Here is a 21,605-nt window from a genome sequence, read left to right as displayed (position 1 = left end):
CCTTTGCCTGACAACGATGCTTTCATTAATTTTTTTTTAGCAATTGACTGGCCGTTTGCCTGAAAACGATGCTCTCACTAATTTTTTTTTAGCAATTGACTGGCCTTTAGCCTGACAACGATGCTTTCATTAATTTTTTTTAGCAATTGACTGGCCTTTTGCCTGACAACGATGCTTTCATTAATTTTTTTGTTTAGCAATTGAAGGTAATTTTGCCTGACAACGATTCTTTCATTTTTTTTTTTTTTAGCGGGGGGTTTCTAAACGCAAGAGAAACAGAAAAGTATGCACATGTACTACATACTCCCACTAGCACCTCGGCAAGAAAAACTACATAGGCACCAAACAAAACAGGATAACCTGAGCTAGGGCAAAGCCGATTGAAAAATAGCACCACAGCTCAAGCAGCATCTACAGGCAAACAAGAACGAACGAACCGGCGTGCGCCGGAGAGAATGCATCGAAGAGCTGACAGCAGCGCCACAGCGGCGACCAGTGGCGGCGGCATGAACCGAAGGCGCGTTTTCTCCAAGCGGCGGAATGCGCGGTCGCGCCACCTCTCCCTTCTAGCCACCATAACATCGTTATCGCCTCCATGCTGACCAAACTCGATGCGTTGATTTTACTTTTTTTAATTGCAGTTTTACAGACGCCATCTTCCCTTTTTGTGTTTTGCAACAGCAAGCAAAATGAGTACTGGTACCCGACGTCAGTTCACCGCGGCGTTTAAAAAAAAAAAAGTTATAGAAAATAGTGAACTGCACGGAAACATGTCCGCTCAGCGACAGTTTAGCGTCTCAGAGAAATGCGTCCGATATTGGCGAGCGCAGAAAGTCAAGCTGTTGACCAGGCGAGGAGTCTGGTGGCACGTGAATAAAATGTCCAGTTTTGTGCTTACGATTTTTATGTTGAGTTTTTTGCTTCAAGTTAAAGGGGTCGGCCTATATTCTGCCTCGACCTATATTCCGCATTATATGGTATTTAGATTGTTTTTTTTTTCTTGGACATTTCAAGACAAGAGCATCCCAACCGCCTTCAGACCATCCATCCAACCATCCGTTCTGCTGGCTTGTCCCTGACGGGCTAAAATTTATATGCCACCTCATCCGCTCCGATGGCATCTGTGTTGAACCTGAGAAGACTACTGCTGTTGCTACGTTTCTGACAATGACAAGTGCTACCGGCACCAATTTTTGGACCCTCATGCTTACTACCGGCATTTTATAGCTAATTTCTGCAAGACAGCCGAACGCTTGTCTCAATAAGGAAGGAGTGCCCTTTGTTTGGTAATGGGGACAAGATGCATTCACCAAGCTCCAAGGACATCTGCAATCACCAAAGATATTAGGTTACTTTAGCGAGGATGCCACCACAGAATTTTTGCACACTATGCTGGACTTGGAGTGTTCCTAGTAAAGTGATAGGACGGCATTTCCCGAGCCATGGCCTCCAAAAGCCGTACCCTATCATACTATGAAAACAACTATGTATTTCACCTTAGAAAAAAATGTCTTAAGGTAGCCTGGGTACTAGCTGAATCTTGACTGCACCTTTATGACTGTTCAGAGTCACGAGTGACCCCCACACCTTTTCTTGGTTGACAAACATCAAGGACCCTTCTGTAATCTTTGCCCAGTGGAATGCCAAGATATTACTCTCATCTATAAGCCTGACCAAAAACACACAGGCTGGTAACTCAGGCAAGAGCAACAGCCCAGGCCACTGAGGTCTTGAAATGAAAACTCCACTCACTGCAAGACTCCACACTGTGCATACTTAGCACCTTACTAGGGATAACGGTAGATTGAGAATACTTCAATAATCTGTGATTCGCTGATGACATTGCCTTGCTAAGTAACTCAAGGGATGAACTGTAAAGAATGACTACAGGAAAAGTAGAAAGGTAGGCTTGAAAATTAATATGCAGAAGACTAAGGTAATGTTCAACAGCCTCGGGAAGGAACAGCAGTTTACGTTAGGTAGCGAAGCACTGAAAGTAGTAGGCGAATATACACCCTTTACAGTGCGAGCGCATGGGCGCTGCCATATTTGTGCCGCCATTGCTGGCCTTCGGGCCTTCTGGTTTGACGGCTTTCGGCGCGCTGGTACTCGGCTGCACGCTGTGGAGTACCCGCTATCACTGGGGACAACGAGCTTGTAGACAGGCAAAAAACTTCACGTGAATGCTCATAGTGTGTGTGTAGGTGCTAAAAAATTGTAAAATTTACCTACGTATTTCATTTATTGCGCGTCCTCCTAACTGTCTGCATTGGCTAGAACGTTTCGACAAACCGTCAGCTGTCGACTCGTTTTTCTTTTTTTTTTTTTAACCAATTCTCTCTCTTGCGCTCTTTGTGGAAAACATTGTAAAATTGAATAGATTACAAACTGGTTATCCCCTCAAACTTCTTTTAATTTTCTTGCGCAAGTGGCAAACGCATGTTCAGACCGTGCTGGTTGACACGCATTATGAATGTTCACCATTTAACATTGTGGACAATATTTATTGCTCAATATGACGCATGTGTGATCCCCAACAGTTGAAAAGGTATAATTTTACCTCCTGTAAACGTCCTGGCTTCAAAAGACTATTACGCTGCTTGAGGGCCGCCTCAGGCGCTTACTGGCATTCACCTGCGCTCAAACGAAAGTGACTGGAAACTGCATCGAAATTGAGAACCCACAGTAGGCAGCCCAAGCAAGCGGGGATATAAAAACATCTTGTCATGGTAAATTTCATCCTTGGCCCGTGCATTAGTTTCATAAAAGCAGCAGCTATTACATATATTGCAGCAGTGCTTGTCTAATTAAAGTTTGGTTTGATTTGTGGGGTTTAACGTCACAAAGCGACTCGCTATGAGTGGAGGATGCGGAGATTCCCACCCCCTGGGGTTTTTTACATGCACTGATATCGCACAGCACACAGGCGCCTATGTTTTCGGCTCCATCGAAAAGCAGCCGCCGAGACCGGGATTCGATATTGCATGTCTTGGTAACAGTACCTAACTAAAGTAAGCAGATTCACTGACATGCCCAAACTGACTTTTCTTTTCTGCACAATCAATTCTTAAAAATGCATATACATTAATAGCTACGTCAAAGGTACTTTTTAACGTCCTGCGAAAATAACGCGGCGGCAGTGGCGCAACATGAAACTCTTCAGAAAACGTCAGGGTCGTTCTCGCATTCACTGCCGGTGCTAAAATGAGCTGATGCATGAGGTATAGCCTTTCTCTACAACGCACAGGCGCTTTCTTGTCCCAGCAAGAAACATGAATTCGTGATACACCTGAGAGAAAAACGGTTGCCTAGGCCATGATGTGCACCTTATGTAGAAAGCATCATCTGTTCTTCCGCCAATAAACAACAGGTTCATTAGCTCTACTTCCTAGCAGAATACTTCGACAATACAGACGACCCCTGCATCAAAGCAGTGGTTTTTATACGTCAGCCAGCATTCTTACAAAAGAAGCACTTCAGCAGTCCGCACTGCGTGCCGATGCCTTCCTAAGGCCAGCAATGACGGCCATACTAGTGGCGCCACCTGTTGGGGAGAGTGGAACTGGTTTGGTTTGGTGTTGGGGTTTAACATCCCAAAGTGACTCAGGCTATGAGAGACGCCGTAGTGAAGGACTCCGGAAACTTCGACCACCTGGGGTTCTTTAACGTGCACTGACATCGCTCAGCACATGGGCGCCTTTGCTTTTCGCCTGCATCGGAAAGCGGCCGCTGAGGCCGGGATTTGATCCCGCAACCTTGGGCACAGTAGTCGAGCGCCCTAACCACTGCGCCACCCCGGCGGGGCGGAGAGTGGAACTACTCTCTGTAAACGGTCTATATCTGCTTACGATAGGTAGTAACCGTAGATCTGGACCGTGAAAGGGAGATAGTAACAAGGAGAACGGTGCTTAAAGTCTGGCTCCATCGGAGGAGGGTCTCAAGTGGTTCGAGCAATGGTGTAAAGGGAAATAAAAAGGGAGAGAGAAAGCGGCTGGAGGCCGGCCTCATACACCCTTTTATACAAACTGAAAGGGAGAAATCATATTTCTCCTTCTCGGGTTTTAAAAAATATGTTAATGGCTTCTTATTTTGCCGGAAATACAAAAGGAATGTTCTGGCAACCACTGACAAGAGTAAAAGATGGCAGCCTGTTTCGTATTCATGCTGTCCTTATACAAGATATAGCGCGGAGGGGTCTCTGACCCCCCCTAGACCCTCCCGACTTTAAGCACTGAAGCAGAATAGGATTGCAATGGAGCGCATTTGGAAAGTAGTCGCAGATTATGACTAGCAGCTTACCGGTATTGCTTAAGAGGAAAGTATACAACAGTTGCATCGTACCAATACTCGCCTATGGGGCTGAAGTGTGGAGGCTAACCAGGAGGGTTCTACTTAAGTTGAAAACAATGCAAAGGGCTATGGAATGAAAAATGGTAGGGGTAACGATAAGAGATAGGAAGAGTGCAGAGTGGGTCAGAGAAATAACTCAAATTACTGATATTCTAGTGGAAATCAAGAAGAAGAAATGGGCATGGGCAGGACATGTAGTGCGAAGAGAGGATAACAGATGGTCGCTTAGGGTAACAAACTGGATTCCAAGGGAAGGAAAGCGTAGCAGGGGGCGGCAGGAAGTTAGGTGGGTAGATGAGGTTAAGAAGTTCACAGGGGTCAAGTGGATGCAGCTAACACAGGACCAGGTCAATTGGAGGAATATGGGAGAGGCCTTCACCCTGCAGTGGGTACAGTCCAGATGATGATGACGATGATGATGAGCACTTCCATCAAGTGCAGGGTTTATACATTCAACTCCCTGCCAAATCTGTTTTGTGCCTTATCTGTGCTCCCTAATCACTTTATTTTATTTTAACTCTGTCTAGAATCGGGTGATTCTTTTCCCCAAGGATGGGGGTAATGCCATATGCATTGTGCGAATTGTGTCCGTAGAATCAGTGTTGCTCCCTCGTTGAAAAACAAGGAAGACAAAGTGCATGTGCAGACTACTACCGAGCCAGCTGGCTGTGCTCCCTTAGTTCACCCATGATAGTACAGTCGAACCCGGTTATATCGAACCCGGATATATCGAATTTTGGTTATATCGAACTCACGGAATATCCCCTTGAAAATCCCATGTAAAAGTATAGGAAAGCCACGTCATATATCGAACTCAATTTCACCGGTCGTTCGATATATCGAACTCCGCACCATGCACTGGAAAGTGTGCCTTCCCCAAAGACGATCGCATCACCCTTGGCCGTTTGCCGCGTGACGTCTTCAAGCCACGCGCGGAAGGAATGAGAGGGGTCAGTACTGGACAGCGCCGCGCCCATTCCCAAAAGGCGCTCGCATCTGCAGTTATCGTTTCCCGCGCGCCAACAGATGACGTTTGCAAGCCATGTGCGTGGGTCTGTCCATTCTTTTGCCGAGCTATCTCTCTCCTTCAGCACGTGCTATGCATGCACCAAGCCAGCTCAGCCCGTTTTCAGACAGACGTCGGACGCTTTCTCCACCATGTGTTGCGAACCCTCTGCCCGCGGTGGCTGACGTGACTATGGCGCCTGCGAACGTTAACAAGCGGCAGTTCTCTGTTTTTTTCTTTTCTTTTTTTTTTGTTTTGTTTTGCGAGAGTCATCCTTTCTTATCGTTGTGCTGTACGTGCGACGTAGCGTAAGATATGGCGTCTGCGGACGTTAAGAAGCGGCAGGCTTTTTTTTTTTTTTTTGGCGGGAGCCGTTTATCTTTGCATGTATGAATCAACGGAAGCACGCGGTCTGCTGCTGCGATCATGACGCCCACTCCAAGCGCGGCGTGATAAATCGAACCAGGCTTGTGCAATCAAACCATCACGGGCACTCTGCCAAGTTCGCTCCCCGCCACCGGAGGAGCTATAAAAATATAAACGCGCCCTAACGTTGTCGCTGCGCAGCATCTTGGCACGTTGCCAAGAAATGAGCTGTGGATGCGGCGGCCGAAACGGAGTGACGCGCGCCATCCACATGCAAGCGAAAACGCTCACGATTTCTGCCGCAGCCACACAGAAGCCTTGTATTGAGCTGTCGTGGTGGCTCGAGCGGCAAGAGGGACGCAGTTCCAACAAGTTTGAAATTTTTCGCTCTGTCGCTGCCGCTCGTCGCTGAGATCGCTCAATCGCTTGCATGTGAGCGAGCTGGTCTTAACGCATTTCATTTTTTTTTTCAAATTCTCGCAAAAGTGGAGGGTGGGTTCATTATGCGAGTGGGTTGATTACGCGACACATGCGGTATCGTTTTTTGGCATCGTAAGTGCCGTCACAAGCCGATTTTTGTTTATCGAACTATTTCGCGATCCCCTTCGAGTTCGATATATCCGGGTTTGACTGTGTTGCAGAACCTTGTATTAATTATTCTATAATGCAATATTCTGCACGTCAATGTAACTCATTTAAAAAAAAAAAAAAAAAACGAAATGAGCCAGCATAAAAAGCGTCCATTTTTCTCACAGAGACAATATCCCCTAAAGTAGAAGGCACAAATGTCATTTCTAGACACATACCTTGTCACTGGCTAACACCCACAGCAGTAGCCTCTTTTCCCGAGTTGACAGGGATGCAAATGCCCCAAGCAGGTTGAGTCCCTCAGGGCTGCGCACAAGCAACAAACGCCCTAAAGATAGGCAGCGCGTGACAACAGGATACGACAGCACTTGTTCCCACGCAGCGGCCCGTGCAGCGTCTTCCTCCTCCAGAAGCTGCAGACTCAGATCCTGGCACAAAGTGCACTCGACACGTGCCAAAGAGCTTAGCTCAGCCTCCAGGGATGCGCATCGTTCAGCTATGCTCCTCTTCTGCTTCTGCACATAAGCCCGCCACAGAACACAGCTGCTGCTGCAAACATCATGTGACAACAGTGCTCAATCCACAAATGCGTTTACTCTCAGCAGTCGGTACTATCAAAGTTGGCTAGAATCAGTCAAAACAGCTCTCTCATGCCAGTTGCTAATGACTCTGGTGGGCTGGAAAAGCACTATGTACTCAATCTCAATGCTGAACACTACAAGTTCACGTTTACACAAGTCTAGGACTACCATAAGATTCCAAAGCTGTGCGAACAGGATGTGGTACCACATGTCAATTGCGGTTATGGCAGCGCTGTTATGAGAAGCACCCCTTGCTGAGCGAGAAATGGCATATGATACTTTGAATGTTATGGTGAATGGCAGCTAGATGTACGCATGCAGTTTGGTTGACAATGTCACTCATGCATTACACATCACACACTGACATCACACAGTACACACATGCCTTGCTTTTCACCTCCACTGAGATGTGGCAGCTAGGATTTCATCCTGTGACCTTGGTTTCAACAATAGTGTGTCACAACCACTGAGCCACCGCAGCAGGGAAATTGCTGCCTTGTTGGTTTAACTCATGCCAACTGTTACGCTAAGCTATTTCAGAACATAAAACAATAGTGGCTGGATAATGAGCTACTATTTGGCAGTTTTCGTGAACTTAATGTGATTTCACACTCCCTTATAATGTTACAACTATTGTTCGGCTATGCAAGAAGAAATTCAATTATATACATTACTTCCTAAGCGTAAGCCAATTTCAAGCAGTAATCGTGTTCACTAATGCCTAGCATAAAATTCAAGAGCAGAAATGCACAAAGGAAGATTTAGTGTACCTACCCCTTTCAACATTCCCAAAAAAGCAGTCAGCTGTATTTCTATTATAAGCTGATGTCATTCATTAAATGTGTCATCAAATCTTCTGACATTACAGGGGTATTAAACGGCAGTTTACTGCCCCGAATACCAAGTGCAATGGTGCAATGCCCTCTTTCCATTTGCTATTTTCTTGGAATAGTGCGCCTGAAAAGCACTGCTATGCTTGGTGGTGCTTTTGCATGAGAGAAGAATGTTGTACTGCATACCGTTCTCATTACCCACATACTTGACACAACTGATGACATTACTGTAGAAACCCTGATAAGCAGCTTTGTGTCATATCTACTGCAGCTAAAGGAATGCAGACAATTAATTTTTTTGTTGTGCTTTTATCATTATTTTTCATTTAAATGGTGCGTGAAACATTAGTGAGTACTGTTGTGCCCGGCCAAAGCCGCCCAGAAATTCAGCCGGATGCCAAACTTCTCCAACGAACGCCTCCTTCACAAAATCTGGATATTGCTCTGCAAAGCACCAGTGCACTGGAGGCAAGCCGTTCCAAGGGGAGAGAAGCGATGTGTTTGAACATGAGCTGAGCATCCAGACAGCTCAGCGCCGTGGCCCAGGCGGCGGTGGACCCTTTCGCGCTCCACAGCATATTTCAAGCAAGGGCGCAGCAAGCTCTCCCATTGGCCCTGCAAAAGTGCTGCTGCCAGATTGGACCACTTGAGCGTCAGCGGTTTCTCACAACAAAAAAATTCATTGTCTGCACTCCTTTAGCTGCAGTAGATATGACACAAAGCTGCTTATCAGGGTTTCTACAGTAATGTCATCAGTTGTGCCAACCAAGATCCGTATAACTCGTGCTATGGTCTTTCCAGTTGTGATGTACGGATGCGAGAGTTGGACTGTGAAAAAGGCTGACCGCCGAAGAATTGACGCGTTTGAATTGTGGTGCTGGCGAAGACTCTTGAGAGTTCCTTGGACTGCCAGAAGATCAAATCAGTCGATATTGTCGACCATAAACCCTGACTGCTCATTGGAGGGTCAAATTCTAAAGTTAAAGCTCAGCTACTTTGGTCATCTGATGAGAAGAGAGGAGTCGCTGGAGAAAGATTTGATGTTGGGAAAGGTTGAGGGTCGCCGGAGAAGGGGTAGGCAGCGAACGCGATGGTTAGATGGCATCCTCGAGGCACTGCAGATGAAGTTATGTGATGTTAAGAAGATAGTGAGAGAACGGAAAGCGTGGCGTGACATGGTCCATAGGGTCACGAAGAGTCGGACACGACTGAACGCCTGAACTGAACTGAACTGGTTTCTCGGTTTACGGAGACTCGAGTGCTTTCGTTCGAGACTCCGAGTGTGAGTTCGTCACTAGCGTCCATCGGAAGCAGTTTACTTCCTGAGAGTGCGGACGCAGCAGAATCTCCCCGGCCATCGCTGCGCGAGGACAGTCGCGTATGGCTATGTTAGCTTTCGGCCCCAGAGCCAATCTCGTTGTGTAAATGCCTGTAAATAGAGTATAAAGCTTTTTCTTCATCTCACCAGCGCCGACTCGGAACCATCGCTACCGCCCAGGGAGCTGACAGCCCTCGTTCACGAAACGGGTGACGAGCGCTACACAACCAACTCCTTGGCACAACCCTGTTGACGGTGGGATACTGTGTGATAACCCCATCGGCACAACAGTACAGATTACCGTGTGGAACTCACAAACACCATTAAAAAATTTATATGGCAATATTTTAAAATAATGTTGTTTCAGTCTTGTTTTCAATTGCCAAACGGTCACCATCACGTCATCCCCAAGCTTAGAAAATGTTGAGACCATATCTGCATGGACCACACAACGACAGCAATAAAATCACTGACCTATTGTAATTTCCTCCATGACTTACTCCACCCTTTTTTAACATCCATAATGACAACAAATGAACAAACAGCTATTAGTACATCTGAATTCCTGTATACTTCATGTGATCTCAACGGCCTAACTCAGCTGCAATGGCAAAACATGCAGCCACTGCTGCTTGTTTTGCTCATTAAAGACCTCCTGTGGGGACAGCAGCCATGCTGCTGACCCCTTCCAAAGGGAGCTTTTTTCTTTTTCTTTCCATCAGGCCACATCTTAGTGATACTGCTGGTTGTTTTGACGCGAGGCCGCGTGCAAAAGCGAATAGGGAGATCATCAACTTGGGCAACAGTAGATGCAAGCATTTTTCCTGCGGGTTGGCCCCCATGAGTTGCGAAAGCGCACACCGTGTATGCTTGCTCGGGACCAGGCCCAAGAGGACTCCAGCACCCACCTGTGCGGTGTTAACACTTCTGAGTCGAAAGCGCTCGACATGGCACGGTTCTCCATCACCGCCAGCCAGTGCCAGTGGCGACACACACTGCGCCATCAACGTGTGACCTGTGTCATTGAGATGTGCTACAAAAATCCTTCATCCTCCCTTGTGATGTGTCACATGCGCTTTAATCCTCTGGTTGGCTGTCCAGCCCGCGAGCGTCCCTAGCTCCATCGCGAACACGTGAGTACATCTGAGTCGTGCGCATGGTGCCGCAGCCCTGCTTTCGGGTGCTGCGGCACAGCTATGGGTTGTAACAAGGTCTGGGGGGAGTCAGTGCAGTGCTTGTAAGGCAGCTGTCTGTACCATAAACACTCGTGCTTTTAACCTACGCCTTTTTCTTCCTTACTGGAATGCTGGCTATGCCCCTGGCTGGTTTCTCTGGCACGAATACACACTAGGGTGAGATGTAATGGTTTTTGAAAAGTAACCACACAGATGTCACAGCCGCTATTCATCTGTTAACCCTTTCGCTATCACAAACGTACCAGTACGTTTTCATGCTCCCCCCCCCCCCCCCTTCTTCCCCAGAGAGTCACCGATGTACCGGTACATTATCTATCATGCGTTCAAATTCACGCACCTGAGCACGAAGCTGGCACGCTTGGACAGGCTGCGCCATCTGTCAGATCTTTCTACAAGTTTATATTTTCGACCCGCGTTGTACTGGCATGTTGTATACACTGCAGAGTATAGAGTGCCCGCACCCACCCTCACCACCTTCTTTGCTGGGGGGCGTGGTCGCTCCGTGCGCTACTCCATTAAGCTAAGCGATCATGCAGCGCGCATGCGGTTACGGGTTCAAGGGTTGTTCTGCATCTCCTGTGCAGGTTTGCAAGTTATAATTTTTTTTCTGTTGGCGTGTCTGCTACGAAGAGTCACATTCATGGGCTCGTGCAGTTGCCTCTCCAATGCGTAGACACGACTCGGTCACTGCTTTCACTCTCTTGCTCTGCCCCTGCTTGCGTCTAGCAGCAGCAAAGGAGGTTGTTTTAGCTTCCTTCCATCTCCCTCTGCCATCTTGATTTCACAACGTGCCATTTCTCTCCGTTGTGCGGGCCATGGAAAGTGCGCCCTCCGTGCGTGCGGTTACTTTGGGATGGCTGATCACGTGGGACCTTCGACTGTGGACTGGAGCGATGGCTCTTTTGATTATAAATAGGAGCCGAGCTCGTATTCAGACTCTGAAGAAGTATCGAACAGTTTGTTTTTGTTATATTATCCTCATTTATCTAATTTATAATCAGGCTGATAATGATGATGATGTTAACAACACCTGCAGAACACTGAAATGCGCATATTCCGATGACTATTTTATTTGTATAGCAATCATAATCAAAAATGAATTGCTACGCTCGTTCCCTGAAACCAAGCCGACACTGGGGTGCGTCACGGCCAGAAACACCCGACAACGAAAGGGTTAAAACCAAAACAGAAAAACCATGCAAGAATTAGAAGTTCTTAGTATGAGCTCAGGCAAACTCCATACTGCAATCGGTGCTTAATGGTGTCTTCTGCACCATTTTCTGGAAAAAAAAAAAACTACATTCTGAACTTGAGACCCCTTTCTTTGATAATGTCACAGATGGCATGCTAATCTCCTGCCTGTGCTATCTCACACGCTTCCTTGATTTCTCTAGTCAGACCGAAGCCCCGCAGCATCCTTGCACCTTCCTCTCAATATTAAGGACTTCCAATTAGTCAAAGCGCAATAAGAAATTGGTGCCCATTCTTTTAAGGCACACATTCAACTTGATAATGCAGGCTAAGCCAAATGGGATGCACAGCTGGAAAGCCAGCATACTATAGATACAATAATCATCCAAATGCAGTGGAAAATAACATGCAGTCAGTTATTAACCGACCGGTGTTTAAGAGTAGCAAACACAATACAAATATTTTTATCTATTTCTGCACTTTACAAGTAATTAAAGGCCCTCAAAAGTGACCAAATGGGGGCTTCCAAACTGCAGCTTACTTTATGGCATGCATGTTCTAACCATCATGTGCACTTTTAGAGCGACACTTCCTAGGTTTCGCCAGAGTACAAAAATAGTGAAATGAGCAGTTGTGCCATGCAAGACAAACCTGGATGGAGTTTTCACGGAAGGAGCATCTTATCATGTCTTCCACACGCATGTTTGGTTGGGCCTTGAGGTTGAGGATCATGGAGTACGTGATGCGGAATTGTGACTGCAGTTCTGTAGGCCGACCCAGCATCATGGTCTGCAGCACTGTTGACTCTGGCACGAAACCTTTTCCCAGTATCAATACTGTGCCTGTTTCATCCTTGCCACGACGCCCAGCCCTGCAGAGATGCTTTGCACTTCAACCGAAGTTTCCAGTTTTAACCTGTGCTTTTTCTCGCACACAAAAATGGAAGCGGACTTGAACAATACAAGCTGTTATCAATCAAACCAATACTCACTGCTTTTTCAATGCACCCGTGAAGATACCTTTTAGAATTTTGTGTAATTTAAAAAAAATAAGCTTTGTCTAGTGACAAATCTAACCACACCACTGTTGTCAAACTTTTCTACTTTTCCAACAGCAAGCATCCCAATGACACAGCACAATGAACACAAAGCAATTGAACACACTCTTTAGCCAACTCATAATTTAAACCAAACCAGTGTGACTAAATAAAACCCAACTCCAAATTTAGTGTTAATTAATAGAAAAGCAAGTTGATTAATGAAGTTTCTTACATGCGCACTTTTATCAGCTGTAACCAATGGACTCACTAGCACTGATGTACTATTATCACAGTGAGCAAAAATGGCTTGCAGAATTTACCTACAGAGCTCAAGCCTAAGCTGCTTCTTTATTTACACATACATAATTATGGGTTTAATGGTTCACATAAATCAATAAAAACCAATAAAATTGCATCAAGTTCAGTTTTCTGAATTTGGTTCTAAGTTCTTGACCAAAACAGGCCAGTGTCCTTGGCATATAAGGCAAAGGCAACATTGTTTGAGCATAAGTTACCCTCAGTCAAAGTTGAAAGCTAAGTAAGGAAGCCAAGGGCATGACTGATGGTAATAGTTTTAGTAAGCAGCGCAGCAGTCCAGTTCGAGGTACTGCTCTGCTAAGTTACATGCCTCTGCCTGCCACGAAGCGCCATCTCCTCAACACCTGCTAGAAAAGCACTATATGTTCACTAGTATCAGCGACCTAGCAGAGGTTAGTGCAGTTATACCCCTGTCACATGGCAATTCTTCAAGGTCTTTACTGCAAAGCAGGCTTATTGCAGAGCAAAACTAAAAAGGAGACGTGGCGCAGCTACACGGCAAGTGCAAAGGAGATAGATGATGATGATGATGATAATTCAGGCATTCTGCGTGGGTGTCATCTGCCGAGCAGCAATCAGAACGGCTGTCAACTGCTGCACTTGAAATGGCGCTAGTAACAGCTACCAAACTGAAGTAGACGATATCTTTCAGCTTAAGTAATAAGTGAACAAGACTACCCTTGTTTATGTTAGTAAAAGTACCCAACTCATTAATAAAGAAAGATTCTGAAGGTCTGAAGCAGATCTTTAGTAACACAAGTGTTTCTTTTTTTTTCTTTCCATTCTGACCCCGTATGTCGATGAGGCTACTGAAGACGTTCCAAGTCTTCTATCAACACTCGAGTTCATTGAGATCTAATGTTAACGCCTAAGTAGAATCTTAGGCTTAAATATAAAATTAAAAATTATACTTGTGTCAACGTTTTCGCTTCTCTTTTTTTTTTTAGCCCGCTCGGTGGTGCTCCGGTTTGGGCTGCTTTAGGCTGCTCCTTTATGCAGCTGAAGGCAGTTGACATCCGCCTTTCCCGCTACGGGCCTTTATTGCAAAGGGCTCACGACTTTGCCATGTAGCTGCACGTCAACCGCCTTTGGCGCAAATAACCTTAATTCTCAAGGCCTTACAAGTGCCTGTGTGACAGGGGTATTAGCCAATTCCCAGCATGTAACGAAAGTGTGCTAAAGGTCACAAAAAAGCACGCCGTTTTGGCTGCTGCAAGGATTGAATGTTAGCTCCAATGTTGCCATCAACATGCAGCACACATGATCTCTAGCCTGAAGCGCGCCAGCGGCCGGGATGGCGCTTGCCTCACTGCTTGACAGCTGGCGCACCATGCCAAAGCAGCTTTTTGCCGATTACAGAAAGTCTAGGCAAGTACCGATGTTGAATCACTTATCAAATAACGTAGATCACATTTTGCTACTTTGTGAACGTTATTTCAGCTCGAATAGGGCAGTAGATTTCGCATAAAATTTTTAAAAACCCAGGCCTCAAATATCCAAGACTCTGCACATGCACAGTTCCCACCCACACTACATGCTTTGCATGCCTCACTATGATGCCTTACCACGTGCACTGTGCGATGAAGCATACTCAAAATGCAAAGGGCCATTTTGTGAAGAGGCACCACAGCTACTGACAAAAAGGGTAGCAGAGGACATTCCTGATGCACCTGTTCCCCATTCTCGATAGTGTGTGCAAAGTAAAGCCGCTGCTTTCACATGTATTGCATCTCATATGCAGAAGAACATCACACAGCTGTTCACTGGATAAAATTACAGGGATGCAAACAAATTTCAGCAGTTAGTTTGAACATTTTTTTCTGCTCCCGTGAAGGCTGAACTAACAAATGTTCAAAACCTCAATAAAGTGAGAAACTGTTATGACGCCTATTCAAATAAACTACACCCAGGAGCTAAAATGGAGACAGCATAAAGAATACATCATCAAACACGACTCAACGCATGCAGCAGTGGCCACCGTAACCCCTATGCCATCGTTACTTCATTTTAGTCCATCCTGTGGCTGTTCCTTTCTGTAATCCCCTTACGCCCATCTCGTTCTCAATCTCAATGCTTAGCACTGCTTTCTTCCCATGTTTGGAGCCATACCCTTTTTTTTGTTTTGTTTCCGCCCCCCCCTTAAAAACGAAGCGGCCCTAAGGCCTTCAGAAAGCTGGCTTCTCCTTGCCGCTTGCGAGTCTGATGGTGAAGCTAAAAGTAGGTATCTCAAGGAGCAGTAAGAAAAAAGTTGCATTTTTTTCATACCTTAGCTTCAATCATAACCTAGATGTGTTATAAAATCCATAAACTAAGAGCGACAGACTGCACAGCGTTAACGTGCCTGAATCCACTATGATGCGCGAAAGCACTAGTTTGGCATAGTTGACCTTGATAGATAGTGTACATGTAACGACACTTTCGCTATCTTCTCATCATCATTTGCCAGTTGCACGCTCGTGAGGGGTATGCTAAAGGACCCCAGATGCTCAAAAATTTCTGGAGCCCTCCACTCCTCATAGCCTGAGTAATTTGGGATGTTAAACCCTATAAACAAAACCAAACCAAACAACCTGACACAGATATAAAATCTTGCTTTAACCATGTAATACAAATGTGCCAGCATGGCCTGGGGAGACTTAACTCAGGAACCAAGGGTCGTGGAAAAAACATATTCTGATGTTACCCTCTCATCCTGACACGAAAGCATAAGTCGGCAGTGCCTTCCAAAATCGACGATGCAAGGAATGGTGAGTCCTTTAGATTCATTTAGTGCTTCTGCACTAAAAAAAAAAAACAACTCTTGCTATATTCGCGTAAATATGGTAATCAAATAATCTTACTGTCTTAAGCAATCCTGCCTTCTACACCTCGTTAATTTTTTTCTTGTGACCAACTGTGACTCACACTCAAAGGCCACTAAGCTGTTGCACACATATGAAGAAAAATGCCAGTCCCCAAATACAGACACAATGAATGCATGCAATTAACAGTGTACTGTCTTTGCCAAAAGTAATGAGACTGTGTGGCTTGCTTCACCTTCATATCTTGGTTAAGGCACCCTAAAAGACAAAAAAAGTGCTCTTCTAACTACCTAACACTTTAAGGAGTGACATAAGGGCTCCTGGTCGAGAAGAAAACTATGCAGCCTGGCAAAGATGGTCTATGGGTGTTTATAAAAAAAAAAAGACCAGCATGCACAGGAAACACTACAGCATAATGCAGGTGGCCCATGATGCATCATGGGCAAAAGTACTGGGTATAATGCGGCCGGAATAAGGTAGCAGCAAAGAAAAAAAACTAAGAGCACGTGATCAAAGCATTTGCCATGGAAAGAAACAAAAATGCAAGAGTAGTTACTGCGGGAAAGAGAAAAGCTATTTTCCTCAAATGATGTCCTCTCTCCATTGCTTTTAGTCCTGCATGGTGCAATGAGTGCTCCTTTTGTAATTATCTGCTCACTATCAGGCCAGCGCATTTATACTGTGTTTATGCATCAGATATTCGGACATACCCGGCATGCTCTCATACCTCTTCTGGGGACACTTTTGACATGACAAACAAGAAGGATAAATTTTCTTGACAACTTTAAGTTCATCTCAAAATCATGGTATCTGGAAACTACCAACTGCCGACTCATTACACAATTTAACTTGCAAAAAATGCGAGCATTTTAAGTGAACACCCATCGAATTATTGACCGTGCAAGTGCCGTCTGTATGCCAGTACTACTGATACAAAAACAGTGTCAGAAACGCATTGTTAAAGTAGCATACATTACATCTATCTACTCCAGTACAAACAAGATGCAGTTACTGCTGATTGATTGGGTGATGTAATTTTCATGCACCAAAGCAGTATTGTGGGCTACGAGTCATGTCATAGTAAAGGTCAGTGGACCAATTCTGACCAATTGGGGTCTTTTAGCATATTGTACACTGAAACCTCAGTGCTTTTGCACTTCACCTCCTTGAAAAAACAGCATCGAAAATCGAACTCCTAAACTCATGCTCAGTGGCCAAACATCACTACAGGAAGTAAAAGATTATCATCGATCATCATGACGAGAAACAAACAAAACCGGAGACAGCAGTAATGTTTTGCTTATTTCAGCTGCAGTAGAAAAACAAATTACGCTCAACAGTCTCCTCATTACATGGCTAATGCATTTTCACAACCACTCACCTGCCAGCCATTTGTATGTATTCGGCAGGCAGCAGGACCCTCTGGCTGGTGCCGTCATGCTTCATAAAGTGGTCAAAAACAACTGTGCGGGCCGGCATGTTTACACCTACGGAAAAGGTCTCCGTGGCAAACAGGACCTTGAAAGAGACAAGCAAGACCAGGCATGAAACTCATGAAAGGCTTCCCCCACACTAAATGCAGTAAAATCTCTTTACAAGAGACATGGTTACGAGACACTCGGTTACTAAAACCAACTTTTTTTGGACGCCTAGAGTAAATTCTTCCCTCTGTAGAAGAGACACAAGGCAAATACATTCACACAATGCGGCCAACATCACACTATCTCGTATGCACTTTGCTTTTCATTCACCTGGCTCGATTCTTTCTGTTCCGCAGGTGGATGTCACACCTCACATGGTTGCAACTATTGTCTCCCTGCACCGAAATTTCCGTCATTCTGCTTCTAAGTGCCAGTGGTACTCCTGCACTAACTCTTGAATTGAATTCACGTTGGCTTAGCTTTGCAATGCCGGTCGCTTTTTATGCCGATAGTCGGACCAGTCGGACTTTCACCAAGGATCGACATAGAGGTGACGCCACCGTCGCTGCAATAGTGTGGATCGGTAGGCGGCGCTAGCAGAAACCCACGTGGTGTAGGTCTTCCAAGTTTACAGCGGGTTTGTAGGCGAAGAAAATGAGCGTTCTGTAATTCATTAGCGATTTACTGTTTAGAAAGCTTCAATATTGCAAAAAAAAAAAAAGCTGACTTTGGCCAATGCTGCGGAAAAGAAGCGCAGACCTTATTTTAGACTTACTGGTATTGTTTTGCAAGCTTTTCGCGTTGTAGGGCCTGATAATCTAGCAGTGCACCACTTGCCTAATGACAGCATAGTTTTCCGTTCCCGCATTTTCAACAATGTGCGTGTATCTTATATGAGCGTCAAACAGTCAAATTTAGTGTCAAGCCTATCCAGATGAAAGGTACTCAGATCTGCAGTACACACATTAGAAGAATCAAGACACATCCTGGTTCATGATATCGTACTTGACTCGAGGATTAAGATGGTTAAATGTAAAAATGACAGCGCACTGTCCGGCGGGTTGCTGTATAATAGACTGAGTGCACATCAACAGACAATCAGGCACAAATATTCCCTAAAAACGAGATTACGCCAACACTGCACAGAAAACCTCGGCGTACAGGAAAGCGGACTCTTCACACGTAAAGCACCGAGTGGGCTGAATTTGTCGAGCCCACGAGGCAAATGCTTCTTGCAACCAATGTCAGAGAATCGATGCAACACTGTGCCAATGACTAGAAGATTTCCTGAAACCGAGGAAAGTATAAGGGATTTCTGATGTGCGCAATGTTGATAAATGGTAAATTAGTAGTGTAAAGGCTTTTTTTCCAAAACCAAAAAATCCATGCGTGGGAAATTTTTTGCGCACTTGACAAAATTTAAGACTATTGGCAATTAATTTTCAACAACGCTGCAGCAAGCTACAAATCAGTCGCTGCAAAGACATCGTAAAAGAATCTGTGCATGGGCGCTGTCCTGTTCTGGCAAAAATTTTCGAGAGGCTGAAGATTTCTCTATCGCTGTAATTACTGAGCAGTGACTCAATCTCATGTGAAGCAGAATATTAGGATTACTTTCAAAACAGGTGAAGGATGTAAAACTGTCCTGAAAGAAATGCAGTTCATCTTATCATATGTGACTATAAAAGTGTATTTATTCCCGAATTTTTTTTTTTTATTTTTTTTTTTTTCTCGCCCCGGCAGACGCGGTTTTTGACCACCGCAATTTTCACAGCTGAACCCAATTGGTTAAGCTACTTTACTCCCCTTGGCAGAAAGAATGAGTCCGTTTGGGAGACAGCAGCGGCAATTAGACAAAAAGGAATTTTAATGGGCTATCAGTGAAGTACAGTGATCTAGATTTACTATGTAATATATAGTGTAACAATTAGGTGCTGGGAAAATATGTTTCGCAAATGTTTGAGCACTTTTCTAAAGCAAAATTTACTCACTGCCCCTGTTATCAATGCACAGGGGCCTTCAATAGCAAAAAGAAAAAAAATATTGTGCATATAGGGTTTAACGCATCGAAGCGACATTGGCTATGGCGGATGATGTAGTGGCGGGCTTTGGTGTCGTTGGTCACCTGGGGCAGTTAGTCAAATCCCACAGCACAGGAGCGCCTCGCAAAATGGCCACGAGTGAACCCTACATCCTCAACTGGGCAATTGAGAGCCCTACTACTCAGATACCGCGATGAAGATATAAAAGAAAAAAAATAATAATAAGGTACTCAAACAACTCGATTGTGCATACAGAAGACGCATATGTGGCCTGTTCAAACTGTATTAGTCTGCGGTCGCGTGCTTCAGTAGCTGTGGTATTCAAGCAGAATTAAACTAGAATGTACGATTTCTGAACGTTTGCATTAAGGTGTTTTTACGGAAGCGACCTGTTTTTCTTTGGCACGGTGCCTATAATGACAGCAACACTTCGTTTTTAGATGCCGCGCATGAAAGAATCTTAATTGCCCGTGAAAGAATCTCAAGTGCCAAAGACCAACAGATAATGTCCTTATCTATATTGTTTATCTATCAATATAAACAAGCACTTTTTTTTTTTTTTTTTAGCGTGGGATGACAGCCTGTTCACGTCTTTTGCAAGAGGCAGATAGGTAAACAAAAGCACACCGGAACCGCGAAACAAGCAATAAACAAGCTTGTACACACTGCACACGCACATGCAGATCCCTACTGACTGGCATACAACGCAAACATGCATTCACACAGAGTAGGGTTCGCCGCTGCGCCGCCAGGTGGCGACTCTGCTCGATCTCGAGGCCAATAGAGCTGTCGCCATATAAATAGGAAAGTTATGCTCAACGATTCGTCCGTATAGTTTCGCATCTGACACAAGCTCATGTTAAAGTCAGCAAAATATTTATTTATAAAAAAAAAGGCATAATAGTTCATTACTTTTATGTTACTTTTGCCTTAAAGTGCTTCAAAGGCATTGCGAGCAACAAGAAGGCTTGCATAGTGAAGTGCTTTACCTCCAGAAGTTTGGAAGGGAGCTAGTACGTTCTCCACTCATAAAAAGACCAAAAGACAAACTACTAATGTGGGGAATTTCTTAAGCCATTCTGAACAATTTCCTGTTAATGCATGTAAATTTGTTTAAATGCACTTATATGCTGATGTGCAATAAACTGATCTAGTCTGACTGCTTAATGTTTTTAGAATTTTTGGTTAGAAGAGACCTTGGTTATAAGAGTATGTTTTTACAGATGTTTTTCTTTGCTCCCTTGAGTGTCTCTTGCAACAAGGTTTTACTGTAGTAGGTTTCAACATAACAACTAGAACAAGATTCCTGAAATATCTTAGAACAGTGGACATCCGACAATGCTGCCGACGGAGGTTTGCCACCAGTATTACAGATTCTGACATGTAATACAGCATCAACATTTACATTTGCGAAAAAACATGTCCATTTACAGCTTCCCATCCCTCAGCCCATTTTTTAGTCTCCCTTTTACTACACAATGAAGTAGTAGGCAACGTTGAACATTTGACAAGAGGCCCTTAATTCACTGTGTGTCCCACACTGTAGCTGCATACCGCATGACATCAATAAGTAAAAATCTGAGATCATACAACAAGAAATTGCAAAGACGCCACTGGCATTATGAAAGCATGGGCAAGCCTAGAGCCCACCCTGCAACAACAGGGCATCGCCTATGCACGTCAGTGGCCAATTAGTGTATACTATAATACCAAAGGAAGGCCTCCTTCCTGTGCTACTAATGCGAATGCTAAGTGACAGATCTCTCAATAATCATTTGGTGAATGACCCCATCGATGATGCCAGCTAAAGGCCTGCCTCTTTCCAGATATCCAAAGTGTGTCATTGCCCGAGAGCTGTCACAAGATGTTGCAGAATAACCAAGCATTCACAGAGGCAAAGCATGAACACTGTTCTGTCCTCATGATCCTGCCTTACCCACGCTCATATGCAAGTGCGTTGCACTGCTGCCCCTCAAGAAAATCACAAATGTCTGACTTGCTCATTCTTTTTTCCCTTTGTTTTTACCTTATTGTAGGGGGTGTGTTGGAAATTTTGAATACAAATCGAATCTATTTGCTATTCGATTCGGATTCAAAAAACTGATATTTGGCATTTTTGAGTATTCAAAAATTACCGCATGCACCAAAAATGTTGGAATTTACCAGTTTCACTGCACTGCGTGTTTCACCTCAATGCTTGATCGCGTGGACTTGCAGTGCCAGGAAAGTGTTTCAGTAGCAAGGCTGTGCAATTCTAGTTTATTTTATTTACACATTGAATTCTGAAATGAGCAGCGATTGCCTTTTTTTTTTTTTTTTTCATTTTCATTTTTTTTCCCCCCTGATTAGGTATCCAATTCGATATCGAATTTTTCTTTTACACCACATTCCCACACCCCTAGTTTATTGCACTGCTAGGCCTCAAAGAAATCTATCAAGATGCCCACTCTTGGTCTGCCCACTAGCTTGGCTGTGCAATTCTAGTTTATTTTATTTACACATTGAATTCTGAAATGAGCAGCGTTTGCAATTTTTTTTTTTCATTTTCAATTTTT

The 21,605-nt window shown here is 44.6% G+C and overlaps 1 protein-coding gene across 3 annotated transcripts in view; it reads right to left on the bottom strand.

Annotated features, from left to right (window-relative positions):
* The window catches only part of LOC146192617 (superkiller complex protein 2-like), a 131,683-nt gene that overhangs the window by 50,015 nt on the left and 60,063 nt on the right, over positions 1–21,605 (bottom strand). For all 3 annotated transcript variants that reach the window (XM_084602511.1, XM_084602512.1, XM_084602513.1), the window contains exons 16-18: positions 16,969–17,105; positions 12,081–12,300; positions 6,529–6,825 (exon numbers count right to left, since the gene is read on the bottom strand). In XM_084602511.1, the coding sequence (XP_084458637.1) occupies positions 6,529–6,825; positions 12,081–12,300; positions 16,969–17,105 (654 nt within the window). The remainder of the gene's footprint in view (positions 1–6,528; positions 6,826–12,080; positions 12,301–16,968; positions 17,106–21,605) is intronic.

Source organism: Amblyomma maculatum, chromosome 4, assembly GCF_055883805.1.
Source record: "Amblyomma maculatum isolate TAMU_Amacu chromosome 4, ASM5588380v1, whole genome shotgun sequence".
Lineage (NCBI taxonomy): Eukaryota > Metazoa > Arthropoda > Arachnida > Ixodida > Ixodidae > Amblyomma > Amblyomma maculatum.
This window is presented reverse-complemented; position numbering and strand designations above follow the sequence as displayed.